This window comes from Callithrix jacchus, chromosome 9 (genome assembly GCF_049354715.1).
Source record: "Callithrix jacchus isolate 240 chromosome 9, calJac240_pri, whole genome shotgun sequence".
Taxonomy (NCBI): Eukaryota; Metazoa; Chordata; class Mammalia; order Primates; family Cebidae; genus Callithrix; species Callithrix jacchus.
This window is the reverse complement of record NC_133510.1, coordinates 124,668,624-124,682,180: the sequence shown is the minus strand read 5'-3', so window position 1 is coordinate 124,682,180 and position 13,557 is coordinate 124,668,624. Positions and strand designations below refer to the sequence as shown.

At 49.6% G+C, this 13,557-nt stretch overlaps 1 protein-coding gene across 27 annotated transcripts in view; it reads left to right on the top strand.

The window, feature by feature from the left end:
• The window catches only part of KDM2B (lysine demethylase 2B), a 161,456-nt gene that overhangs the window by 125,619 nt on the left and 22,280 nt on the right, over positions 1-13,557 (top strand). For all 27 annotated transcript variants that reach the window (XM_078337465.1, XM_078337461.1, XM_078337460.1 and 24 more), the window contains one exon: positions 12,805-13,029. In XM_078337465.1, coding sequence (XP_078193591.1) covers positions 12,805-13,029 — 225 coding nt within the window. The remainder of the gene's footprint in view (positions 1-12,804; positions 13,030-13,557) is intronic.

Genomic DNA, 13,557 nt, shown 5'->3' with positions numbered 1-13,557 from the left:
TTCGGAACAGGACACAGGCCAGGTAGCCATATCCGAAAAATTAAGAATGGGATGGGTCGAGTTAGCATGTGGCATTGGACAGACTTGGGTGAACTAGATGCTTATTTATAATCCCGGTGGGATAAAGGTGTTTTGGAATGACCCAGCCAAATGTGGGAACTTTTTTCCCCCTATCATTAGGTGCAATTGAGGAAGTGGACTATAGGCTGCGCTTAAATAGTATCACACGTCGTAGTATTAAGTGGTTTTACATAACAGACAGTTGATTTTTATTTTCTCAGCTTTGCTGGAGAATTTTCAGGCACGTGTGCCTTTTGCGGTGTTGTGAATCAAACGGATCTTTCGGACTGGATTAACTCAGCAACGATTCAAGGGCTTTTGGCTTGAACTTTATCAAGTCAGTAGCCCCACGTGTGAATGGCTCTCAAAGTCTTGTTCCATAGCTCATACTTCAATTCCTGCTTTGAACGTTTTCATTACAATTTGGGGTCTACTTAATCCTGCGACAGTTTGCTATTTCTGGGGCATTCGGTCATTCATTCATAGGATGTCGGTATTCTATGTCAACTGGGCTTTGATGTCTCCACTCAGCTTTGCTGTTTCAGGATTGGAGTTCCTGTTAGCTGATTTTTGTTTGTTTTTAAATTTGGTCACACCCTATGGCCTGTAGATACAGTTTTTGACACTGGAAGACTTACTGTGTCTCTGGGCCTAAAAACATGTTTTCGGGTTCTGCCACTCCTGAGACAGACTTCTGTTAAGAGAGGACCTTAACAGAAGTCAAGGAGGCCAGGCGAGGTGGCTCACGCCTATAATCCCAGCACTTAGGGAAGCCGAGGCGGGCAGATCACCCGAGGTCAGGAGTTCAAGACCAGCCTGTCCAACATGGCGAAAGCCCCTCTCTACTAAAAATACAAAAATCAGCCGGGCATGGTGGCCAGTGCCTTTAATCCCAGCTAATAGGGAGGCTGAGGCAGGAGAATCACTTGAACACAGGAGGCAGAAGTTGCAGTGATCAGGGATCGCGCCATTGCACTCCAGCCTGAGTGACAGGAGTGAGACTGTATCTAAAGAAAAGGACCTGTATTCCCCATAGCCAGTTTTTTTTCTTCTTCCTTCTTACATTGGATAGGCCAGTTGTGGCACTTGTGGAGTCCTTAGCAACGACTTGAGGTTGTGTTGTTCACTTCATGATTTTTTTTTTTTTCTCACTTGGTGCACTGAGAGAGGCGACATCTAAGCCAGGGCAGTAGGCAGCAGGTTTGTCCCCTAGTCCCAACAGAGAAGGTGTTTGTCAGCTAAGGTACCTTGCACCTGGGGGACACTCCCCTCGCCTCCCTGCACGCTTTACTCGGCAGTTTTCTCAGCCTGGGTCTGAGAAGAGTGGCTCCTTCCGAGGATCTCTAAGCCATTTGCATCTTCCAAAGCCGAGCAACGGTCTCTGGAGTCTCCAGCTTGCAGGCTCCAGACCCAGCTCTTCTCAGAAGTTTCTCTACTTCTGCCTCACCCTGCTGAGTGCGTTTGGCACCAAAGGAGAAGGTCCTCATAAGAAGAGGTTGCCAAGTCCTGGAGTGTGGATGGACAAGTAGACTCGCCCCCTGCTGGATGAAAGGACTCCTCTGAGGGAGGCCCAGGTGGCTCGGAGGAGGTTGCTGCTGCCCCGTCCATCTCTGTAGGTGGTGTAGCCCTCACTCCCACCCCATCAGAGTTTTAGCTGCTCCACCTTCCAAGCCTCCACCTTCCAGCAGCCAAAACTCTGATGCACGTCTCATCCCTACCTGAGATCTGTGTCATGCTGGGCTGGCCTGTCTGTCCCATGCCTTCCCTTAGCAGCCTGGGTTTTCCCAAGTGTCACAGCCTGTGGGACAGGATCCGAGGGTGGGCCTCGGGCAAGTGAGCCATGTTGGCGGGAGACCACTTCCTCGCTCTTTGCTGGTGTGCACCCTTGATGGGACCTTCTCCCACAGACTGTGTTTGCTTCTCTAGTACAGAATGTGTCAGAAAATTCTTGAGCTTGCTTTCCAAGTTGAAGAGATGCCTCTTAAAGGAGCGCTGTTAGGGAGAAGAATATTTTTCTGTTTTGAGTCAGGGTCTTGCTCTGTCACCCAGGCTGGAATACAGTGATGTGATTGTAACTCACTGCAGTCTTGAACTCCTGGGCACAAGTGATCCTCCTGCCTCAGCCTCCCGAGTAGCCAGGACTACAGGCACGCATTGCTGCACTCAGCTACTAATTTTTTATTTTTTATTTATATAGAGATGGGGTCTTGATATGTTGCTCAGGCTGATCTTAAACTCCTGGCCGCAAGCAGTCCTCCCACCTTGGCTTCCCAAAGTGTTGGGATTACAGGCATGAGCCACTGAGCCTGGCCAGTCTTTTAATTTTGTTTTTGAGGTGTAGTTTCGCTCTTGTTACCCAGGCTGGAGTGCAATGGTGTGATCTTGGCTCACTGCACCCTCCACCTCCCAGGTTCAAGTGATTGATTCTTCTGCCTCAGCCTCCCGAGTAGTTGGGATTACAGGCATGTGCCACCACACCTGGGTAATTTTGTATTTTTAGTAGAGGTGGAGTTTCTCCATATTGGTCAGGCTGGTCTCCAATTCCTGACCTCAGGTGATCTGCCCGCCTTCCCCTCCCTAAATGCTGGGATGAGCCACCATGCCCAGCCTTTTTTTTTTTTAATCCTTGAAGAAAAAATAGCTTTTATTTTTTTCTATAAAAAGGACTACAGGCTGGGTGCGGTGGCTCACGCCTGTTATCCCAACCATTCTGGGAGGCTGAGGCAGGTGGATGGCTTGAGCTCAGGTGTTTGGGACCAGCTGGGCAACATGGTGAAATCGCATCTACAAAAAAGAACAAATACTAGCCAGATGTGATGGCACATACTTGTAGTCCCAGCTAGGGACTGAGGTGGGAGGCTGAGGTGGGAGGACTGCTTAAGCCCAGGAGTTGGAAGCTGCAGTGATGGCCCACTGCATTCCAGCCTGGGTGACAGAGTGAGAGCCCATTTCTCAAAAAAAAAAAAAAAAAAAAATTTTTTTTTTTTCCCCAGACAGAATTCTTGCTCTGTCACCTAGGCTGGAGTGCAGTGGCGTGATCTTGGCTCACTGCAACCTCCACCTCCCGGTTTCAAGTAATTCTCCTGCCTCAGTCTCCTGAGTATCTGGGATTACAGGTGCATGCCAGCTAATTTTTGTATTTTAAGTAGAGACAGGGTTTCACCATGTTTGTCAGGCTGGTCTTGAACTCCTGACCTCATGATTTGCCTGCCTTGGCCTACCAAAGTGCTGGGATTACAAGTGTGAGCCACCGCAACTGGGTTAAAAATTTTCTTTTTAAAGACAGGGTTTCACCATGTTGGCCAGGCTGGTCTTGAACTCCTGACCTCAGGTGATCCGCCTGTCTCGGCCTCCCAAAGTGGTGAGATTATAGGCGTGAGCCACCAAACCCGGCCAAAAAATTTTTTAAATAAAAATAAAAATGACTACAAGCTTCTTGAAAAAAAAAAAAAATCAGGAAATTATGGAGAAGAAAATCTCTCAGAATTTTATGTGGTCATAGAACTATTGTTACCCATTATAGCTTTTTTTTATATTATATTTTATTTTACTTTACGTTCTGGGATACATGTGCAGAATGTGCAGGTTTGTTGCACAGCTATACATGTGCCATGATGGTTTACTGCACCTGTCAACCCATCATCTAGCTTTTAAGCCCCACATGCAACAGGTATTTGTCCGAATGCTTTTTTTTTCTTCTTCTTCTTCTTCTTCTGAGACAGAGTCTCACTCTGTCACCCAGGCTAGAGCAACCTCCACCTTCTGGGTTCAAGTGATTCTCTTGCCTCAGCCTCCTGGGTAGCTGGGACTACAGGCGCACAGCCATGCCTGGCTAATTTTTGTATTTTTAGTAGAAACGGGGTCTCACCATGTTGGCCATGCTGGTCTCGAACTCCTGACCTCATGATTCACCTGTCTCTGCCTCCCAAAGTGCTGGGATTATAGGTGTGAGCCACCACTTCTGGCTTTTTTTTTTTTTTTTTTTGACAGGGTCTTACTTTGTTGCCCAGGCTGGAGTGCAGTGGCACCAACATACCTGGCTAATTTTTGTGTTTTTTGGTTTCGCTGTGTTGCCCAGACTGGTCTTGAACTCCTGGGATCAAACAGTCTGCCCGCCTAAGCCTCCCAAAGTGCCAAGATAACAGGTGTGAGCCACCACAACCAGCCTATAGCTTCTTAAAGAGTTAAATTTTAAGTCAGGAGTTTCTGAGCCTTTTTGAAAATGTATGCAAAAATTTTGTTACTTTGTGCCTATATACATTTTTGGAGGAAGAGGTGTTTAGCTTTTCTCAGATTCTTCAGAGGTCTTCCCATCCCCTGGGCTTTCTGGTAGCTCTTGCGTTTTTATTCTCTTGCTCCTTACTCTGTATATATTAAAAAACCCAGAGCCCTCCCCGGAGTTTCCAGGTGTGTGTTAAGGGGCCTGCAACACTGGTAAAATCCAGCTTTTCCTGGGCTGTCCATTACGTTTGCAGATTTGCAGACAGGCATAGTATTGAGATAAATATGGCTGTGTGGTGTGATACAGTGCAACATTAGCATGCACAAAGAAATTCGGAGGACCTACGGCCTTCCCTTGTGGGGCTGTCAGTGTAATGTTATTTGGGTTACTTTGGCAGAAAACTTGGGACTGTCTTTATTGTAAAAACATACAGCTACGTTTTACTGTTTTTCTCACTTCTCTTGGCAGTTGAAACTCGTGGCCGGGCGCGGTGGCTCACGCCTATAATCCCAGCACTTTGGGAGGCCGAGGCGGGTGGATCACGAGGTCAAGAGATCGAGACCATCCTGGTCAACAAGGTGAAACCCCGTCTACTAAAAATACAAAAATCAGCTGGGCATGGTGGCGATCCCTTCTTGAAACTTCCTTTGCTCTCGTGATGCCACCGCCTCCTGCTGTCTGGCCCTTCTGGCCATTTCTCAGCAGGTTGCTTTTCGTCACTCGCACCTTGAATGTTTTCAGTCTTGAAGGGACTGTTGAAGATTCTCTTTTCACTCTGCCATTACCCCGGACATCCTCATGGACTTAACTAATTTGAACACCTATGTAGTGTTGGTTCTCAGGTGTATACCTTAGCTCTGGTCCCACCTGCTTGCTGGATGACACCTTCCTTGGATGTCCCATGGGTCCCTTAGATTCCACATGTCCACGACAGTCCTTGTTTCTTGCCCTCTCCCTAGTCCCCTTGTTCTCCTGTTGCTCAAGCTGGAAGCTTCAGAGCCCCCCAGAAGTCTTCAGTTTGTGTACCCCACGTTCAGCTAATCACCGGGTTTTCGAAAACTGGGTCCATTTTGAAAGCATCTCCTGAATCATCCCCTGCTCTTCATTCCTTCCATTGCTTCCGCTCCTGCCTTCATCATCTTCAACTGATCTTGTCTTTTGTCTTGCCCACTGCCCCAAAAATATCCACTCCCCTCACCGTTGCCAGAATACAGTCATGACGTGAAGGCTTTAACTTACTCTGATGGGTCCAGTTTCCTACTGTGGCAGACAAGGCCCTGCAGGATGAGGCTCCAGCCACTTCAGAACTGTTTTCCAGTAGCTGTGTTGAGCTATTTGCAGTTCCTTGACTGTGTCATGCAGTTTCACATCTCTCTCTCTCTTCCTTCTGCCTAGAATATCCACTCCATAACCCCACTCCCACCCCTGGCATGCGGGGTCCTATTCTCCCTCTAAGACCCACCTTAGTCACTACCTCCTATGTTCTGGGATGCTTTTCCAACCTCCCTTGCCCATGACATGAGGCATCTCTTTTGGGTCAGCATGCCAGGGTCCAGGCTTTAAAGCCACTGCCTGGGTCTGTATCTCAACTTTCTCATTCATTGGTAGTATGACATCGGGCGGATGACTTAACTGTGCCATGCCTCAGTTTCCTCACTTGTAGATGGAGATAACAGTAATTCCTTCCTCATAGATTATTGATAAAGAATGCGGTGGCTCACTCCTGTAATCCTAAAGCCTTGGGAGGTTAAGGTGGGAGGATTGCTTGAGGCCAGGAGTGCAAGACCAGCCTCGGCTGACCCCATCTCTACCAGCAAAAAAAAAAAAATGATTGATACAAATATTGATGAGTGACCAGCACTTCAGTAAATGTTACCTTTTGGCCAGGTGTGATAGCTCACACCTATAGTCCTAGCACTTTGGGAGGCCAAGTCAGTCAGGTCACTTGAACCCAGAAGATCGAGACCAGCCTGTGTGACATAGTGGGACCCCATCTCTCAAAAAAAAAAAAAAAAAAAAAAAAAAGCTGGATGTGGTGGCACATGCCTGTATCTCAGCTACTAAGGGGGCCAAGGTGGGAGGATCAGCTGAGCCCTGGGAAGTCAAGGCTTTGGTTGGCTGAGATCATGCCACTGCACTCCCAGGCTGGGTGACAGAGGGAGACCTTGTCTCAAAAATAGCCCTGCCACCCAGGCTGGAGTGCAGTGGCATGATCTTGGCTTACTGGAGCCTCTACCTCCCAGGTTCAAGCAATTCTCCGGCCTCAACCTAGATGTTAGTTTCTACTGTCATCATCATGATGGTGCATTGCATTTATATTGGTTGCATGTCTTTGTCCCTCCAGACTGTAATGCCTTTCAGACTAGGGAACACATTTTACTCATTTCTGTAGTCCCGGCACTTAGCATCAAATCAGATACATAATTCACAGCATGAATGAGTCTCCAGTGCAAATTTCATACTCTGTTAGCTAGCGATGTTAAGCATCTTTGCATGTGCTTACTGGCCATTCGTGGTTCTTTTTTGGAGAAATAGCTATTTAAATCGTTTGCCATATTCATCTCTTTATTATTGAGTTGTCAGAGTTCTTTGCATATTTTGAGTACTAACTGCTTGCTAGATACATGATTTATAAGTATTTTCTCCCCTTCTATGGGCCTTTGCACATGATAGTGCCCTTCGAAGCAAAAAAGTTTTTAATTTTGATGAAGTCTTATTTATCTTTTTTTTTTTTTGACACTTGTGCTTTTGGTATCATATCTGAGAAATCCTTGCCTAATTCAAAGTCATGAAGATTTACACTTGTGTTTTCTTCTAAGAGGTTTATGATTTTAGCTCTGCGTTTAGGTCTTTGTTCCATTTTTGAGATAATTTGTATATGTGGTGTGAGGTAGGGGCCTATCTTTGTTCTTTTGCAGGTGGATAGCTATTTGTCCCAGCACCATATGTTGAAACGAACATTCTTTCCCCCACTGAATTGCCTTGGCATTTTTGTTAAAAGTCATTTGGTCAAAAATGTTAGTTTATTTCTGGACTTTCACTTCTGTTCTGTTGATCTGTAGTTCTGTCTTGATGCCACTATCACACTGTCTTGTTTACTGTAGCTTTGTACTGAGTTTTGAAATTAGAAAGTGTGCGTCTTTTTTTTTTTTTTAAGATGGGGTATTGCTCTTGTTGTCCAGGCCGGAGTGCAATGGCACAATCTTGGCTCACTGCAACCTCTGCCACCTAAGTTCAAGTGATTCTCTTGCTTCAGCCTCCCAAGTAGCTGGGATTACAGGCATGTGCCACCATGCCTGGCTACTTTTGTATTTTTAATAGAGATGGGATCTCACCATGTTGGTCAAGGCTGGTCTTAAACTCCTAACGTTAGATAATCCACCTGCCACGCCCTACCAAAGTGCTGGGATTACAGGTGTGAGCCACTGTACCCGCTCCCCTCCCCCACCTTTTAAAAGATAGTTTTGGCCATTCTGGGTCTCTCATATTTTAGGCCAGTGTGTCAGCTTGTGCAGAAAAGCCAGTTGGGTTTTTGTTTTGTTTTTATTTTTTTATTCTTGTTCTGTTTTTGAGACAGGGTCTCACTCTGTCACCCAGGCTGGATACGGTGGCTTGATCTCAGCTCACTGCAACCTCTGCTTCCCAGGCTCAAATGATTCTCCAGCTTCGGCCTCCTGAGTAGGTGGAACTACAGGCATGTGATAGCATGCTGGGCTGATCTTTTTATTTTCTCAGAGCCTTGCTTTGTTGGCCAGGCTGCATCAAACTCCTGGGCTCAAGCAATCCACCTGCCTTGGCCTCCCAAAGTGCTGAGATTACAGATAGGAGCCGCTGTACCTGGCCCTAGCTGGGAATTTGCTTGGGGTTCAACTGAGTCTATGGATCACACTGGGGAGTATAATCAATCTTAGCAATGTTAAATCTTCCAATTCATAAACACAGGATGTCCTTTTTTTAATTTAGGGAAATCCAAGTAACTTAAATCACTACAATTTAGAGATGAGGGATTGAGGGGGTTCTTCCCATGCCTTTTCTGGAGGAGAATATGTGGTAGACCAGAGAAACTCAGTAACTATTGGTGGGATGAATGAATAAATCTTGATAGTATTCACTTTAAAGATGATGCCCTTGAGTTGCTGATGGAGAATAGGTGTTGGAATACTGATGTGTGTGTTTGTGTGTGTGTTTATGTTCCAGATTTTCCTAACCTTTCATAGTGAACTGAGGATATGGTTCCTGGGCTGATAAAATCAACAAGTGGCCTTGATGTTGGGGATGCTGGTTTGTAAAATGACTGTCTGGGATGCCATCACTTCCTTTGCTGGGATGGGGTAGGATAGAGTGTGGAAGTTAGAATTGGTGTTTCAGGCTAGGCACAGTGACTCATGCCTGTAATCCCAGCACTTTGGGAGGCTGAGACGGGCAGATCATTTGAGGCCAGGAGTTCGAGACCAGCCTGGCCAACATGATGAAACTCCATCTTTATTAAAAATACAAAAAGTAGCCAGGTATGGTGGCTATTTAGGAGACTGAGGCACAATAATTTCTTAAATCTGGGAGGCAGAGGTTACAATGAGCCAAGATCACACCACTGCACTCCAGCATGGGTGACACAGACTCTGTCTCAAAAAAAAAAAAAAAAAGAATTGGTTTTTGAAACTTGGAGTAGCACCCAAAAGATACCAGGACAGAGGAAGCTGTGTGCCGAAAGGAGAGAGCTGTGGTTGACTCACCTTCCTTTTGATTCCATTTGTCACCCTTTATGTCACTGTTTTCTGTACTCTGCCATCACGTTTTCTGGTTGGGTCTTCACAGTCGCAGTTGGACTTTTTAATGGAGGCCTCCGAGGTCTGTCTCACCTGTGTGTTTTTCAGTGGGCTTCATTAGGATCCTGCGTTGCCCCATCGCTGAGCCAACTCTTGATGAGCCAGCCAGGGGCCACTGCTGAAAGCAGAAGTCTCCCTAGCCTGATTTGGCAATGACTAGACAGGGTCGCATCGAGGTCTTGAGAGACCACAGCACCTCTTCTTTTGGGATGCTGTCTGGTGTGTGCTCTGTGATTTTCCCAGATGTCTCAGCCGCCATTGAGGTCCAGGCAAGATGTTTTCCACAGGTTGGATGAGAAGGCGCTTTGGAAGGTGCGGGCAAATGGGCTTGTTTTGCAGTGCTTCGACACTCAGACTGGATTGGCCCAATGTTTTCACTTGCCCAGACACTGTCCTCAGGGCAGGGAGGCCAGAGGCACTCGGTGGCTGTTGATACCTGGCGTTCCTTTGAACTCCTGGAATTTTTTCAGTTTTTCACCAGAGAAGCTCATCTTTAGACTCTCCTGCTCCAGGGGTCTGGTTTTGTCCTGGGAGGTGGCCCACACGCTGGCCACTTCACACTTGACTAGAAGCCTCAGACGCTGGGCAGTGTTGCCTGTGTTCCAGGTATTTGAGGAGTGAGCTGGTAACGGGACACCTGTCCTTCGGAGAGGTAGAATCAGAAAGTGCTGTTGTAGGCAGTGATAACAGGGAGAAATCTTTTTGGGTTTCTGCTTCTCTGGACCTCTTGTTGGCAGCCTTCACACTAAGGCATTGTGGCAGTAGCTGGAAAGCCCTTCTGGGAGCGTGTGGCCATCCCAGTGGGTCTGTGGGCCCCTCGCTGCATGTTGCACATGCATTTGCTGTGGTCTAGTGTGTTCAGAGCACAACTCCCGAGTCCACACATCCATGCTGGCTCCAGGACCACAGGCAAATTACCGGCTTCAGTTTCCCCATCTGAAAAATGGGGACATGAAGGCATCCTCCACAGGGCTGTTACTGGGAAAGTTAGGTAATATCATTGGTAAAGTGGTGGCCACGGTGCCCGCAGATGGGGTGCTCGGGTAATCCCCACCCTCACATGTCGTGGCTATCATCTCGGTCGTCAGCTCTACCTCACCTCACCTTGCCTGCTCTCAGTTGGCTGCTCAGCTTCAGATTCACAGTCCCTCGTGTGCCGTTCTCAAATCCAGAACACTCTGAAAACTGATCTTGTTTTACTTCCATGTGGGTGGTCAGACCTGACCTGGATGGACATGTGCAGTGTGTGGCAGACCTGACCCCCAAAGGTGCTAATCATAGTGGGACTATGCGAGTACGTTGGTGGCACCCGGCCCTAATTGTAAGGATGGGTTTTTTTCTTTTTCTTTTTTTAAATTTTGTTTTTTTGAGATGGAGTCTTGCTCTGCCTCCTAGGCCAGAGTGGATGATCACAACTCATTGCAACCTCAAACTCCTGGGCTCAAGCAATCCTCCCACCTCAGCCTCCCAAGTAACTGGGTCTACAGGTGTTCACCACCATGCCCAGCTAATTAAAAAAATTTTTTTTGGTTTCACTATGTTGCCCAGGCTGGTGTTGAACTCCTGACATCAAGTGATCCTCCCACCTCAGCCTCCCAGTGTGCTGGGCTTACAGGCGTGAGCCACCGTGCCTGGACCCCTTTGCTGCTTTGGGCAGTCCCTTTCCCCAGGTGGCTGATGGCGGCCAGCTTGCTTGTGGGCAACCCTGCAGTCCAGGGCTTGCCCTCCCTGTGACAAGGCCTCTGGTTGGGCTGCCCCAGAGCAGAGGGCAGGCATGACTGAGGGTCCTGAGCAGCTAGGGAAGAGCAGGGGGAGGTGAGGGTGGTAGAATCGGGGAGTGCCTCCCTTTCCTCTTTGGGGTCACAGCAGGTTGAGCAGGATGGAGGCCCCGAGCCCCAGTGCTTCCTGAGGGGCCACTCAGGCTGATGGGGGCCTCATAGCTTCTTGAACGCTGCAGGAAGGTAAATCGGAGGGAGGGATTTGCTTAGGTGTTTACAGCAAAGGGGGTGGCACGTGGGGCTGTGGGCTTTCTACAAGGACCGAGGCACTGGAGAAGAAAGTTATGATGGGGAGGCTGTATTGGAGAAGAAAGGGGGGCCGTTTTTCTTCCAATGCAGTTGGAAGTTTCTTAGAAGCCCCTGGTGTGCTCGGGGGAGTTGTGTGTGTTGTGGGAGGGGGCGTCCCTGTGATGAGGACCTTCTTCTCCATTGGAGTGGATGAATAGTAACAGTTCTTCTGGGCCTATAAGCTCCTGAAAGGATGGGGTTTTGTCTGGGGATTCAAGTATGACAAACGGCTGAAATGAAAAGGGTAGGACTCTGGAGCAAAGGGTGTTCAGTTAGCTGAAAAGGGGCTTTAGGTGTTAGATGCCGGTTAGGTCAGCTGGTTTCCAGGGTGGCCATGTGTCTCCCTGACAGGGACTTCACCATTTCTCAGCCACCTCGGGCTCTCCAGAAAGATGCCACAGACAAAAGCTCTCCTGTCCTGGTCCTTCCCACCACAGGTCCCAGGTGGACAGGGGACCTCTGTGGACGGTGTCCTCAGCAGCTAGCGTAGAGCACCCCTGTGCATCCTGGGTCTGCAGGAGACTCGGGCTGGGAACCAGAGGGCAGGGGCTGCTGCTGCCCTCTTCCTAGCTTAGCTACTAGCCCAGCTCTCTGTCCATTTACTGTCTCTATTGAGTCCCAGGGAAGGGAGCATTTGGAGCCCATCTAGGGAACGTCTGAGACATCAGGGACCTAAGGTTCCTATCCCATCCTCTCTGGGGGCTCTGGTTTGTTGAGTGCATTCTGCAGGCTGAGCTGGCTCGTAGAGGTGCAGTGGTAGACGAGACACCTGTGGCAAGTGCCCTCTTGTGCCCTATCCCAAAGGGAAGGACGGCATAGGAACAGATGATTGCCATTGTGAACACCCTTATAATCGCTAGGAGGGGCCCTGAACCCCTGGGTGGGCAGGAGAGGCTTCCAGAAGAAAGTAGCCTATAAACTGGCCAAGCGGGATGAGTGGGCGTCAGCCAAGTGGCCTGGGAGGTGGGGTTGGCCTTCTGGGCTGGGGGAACAGAGAGACTGTGTGGCCCTTGCGATCTTTTCTGGGGAGCAGACGGAGATGGGAAAGGTGGGCAGGGTCCGAGGCTGTGCATGCAGGCCGCGGAAGGCCTTGAGCAGGGTGCTGTGGCAGAAGCTCGCGCCTTCTGTAGTCCTCTCCTAGAGCTGCCGTAATGGGTGGCTTAAAACAACGGGCCTTTATTCTCTCCCAATTCTGGAGGCCAGGAGTCTGAAGTCAAGGTGTGGGCTGGCGGGCCAAGCTGGCACTGCGGGCTCTAGGGGAGGGTCCTCCCCTGCGCCTCCAACTCCTAGTGTGTGTGCCGCCATCCTTGGCACTTCTTGGCTTGTAGACAGGGCTGTGGTCTGTGGAAGGCTTGTGTCTTCATGCACGTTCCCCCCGTGTGTGTTCGTCTTCGTGTCGAAATGCCCCCATTTCTTAAGGACACCAGTTATTCTGCCTAGAGTTCACCTGAAAAACCTCATTTAACCTGAGGGATGACCTCTGCAAAGCCGCATCTCCAAATCACGTCACACTCTGAGGCATGGGGTTTAGGGCCCTTACCGTGTTTTTCTGGGGTATGCAGTTTGCTCCCTAACACCCTTTACGAGGGTCTGGCCTCCCCATCTGACCAGTCCTGTCTTTTCCCTGCAGAACCGGGCTGTGGGTCGGCCCAAGGGGAAGCTGGGCCCGGCCTCCGCGGTGAAGTTGGCCGCCAACCGGACAACTGCAGGAGCTCGGCGACGCCGGACGCGATGCCGCAAGTGCGAGGCCTGCCTGCGGACCGAGTGCGGAGAGTGCCACTTCTGCAAGGACATGAAGAAGTTCGGGGGCCCCGGGCGGATGAAGCAGAGCTGCATCATGCGGCAGTGCATCGCGGTGAGTACAGCCCGCCCAGCCTGCGCTGTCCTGGCCCCTGCGTGCCGGCCTGCATGTCCGACCGCTGCTTGCTCTGGCCGCCCCTCCGCACAGAGAAACCGGGGCCTGGATTCCCTGAGAGCTATCCTGGGAAAGCGCCGGCCGCTTCAGAGGCTCAGGCGTCCTGCTCCTTCCCTCCCAGGGTGCCCAGGTACTTTGAAGTTACCACCATTAAAGATGACAGGCAGCCTGTCCTGTCTGCGACCCCGTGGCCAATATCACGGTCCAGTTGGTGACGATTCTGGGTCTGCCCTTCCTTCCGGTCCTGCCTTCAGAGTCCTAAGTCTGGGTGAAAGGTCAGCGCCACACCTCAGGGGGCTGCCCCCAGCAAGGAGTGATTTATGTGTTGAGGAGCCGCACCCGGGAGAGCCTGGCCTGCCCTGCCCCTCTGCATCGCCTGGCGTCAGCTCCGGCAGTGGCCGCGTGCTGATGGTCTCCCTCCAGACAGGGCAGCAGATGTGGACTGGACTTCTGCCACGGGGTGAGGTC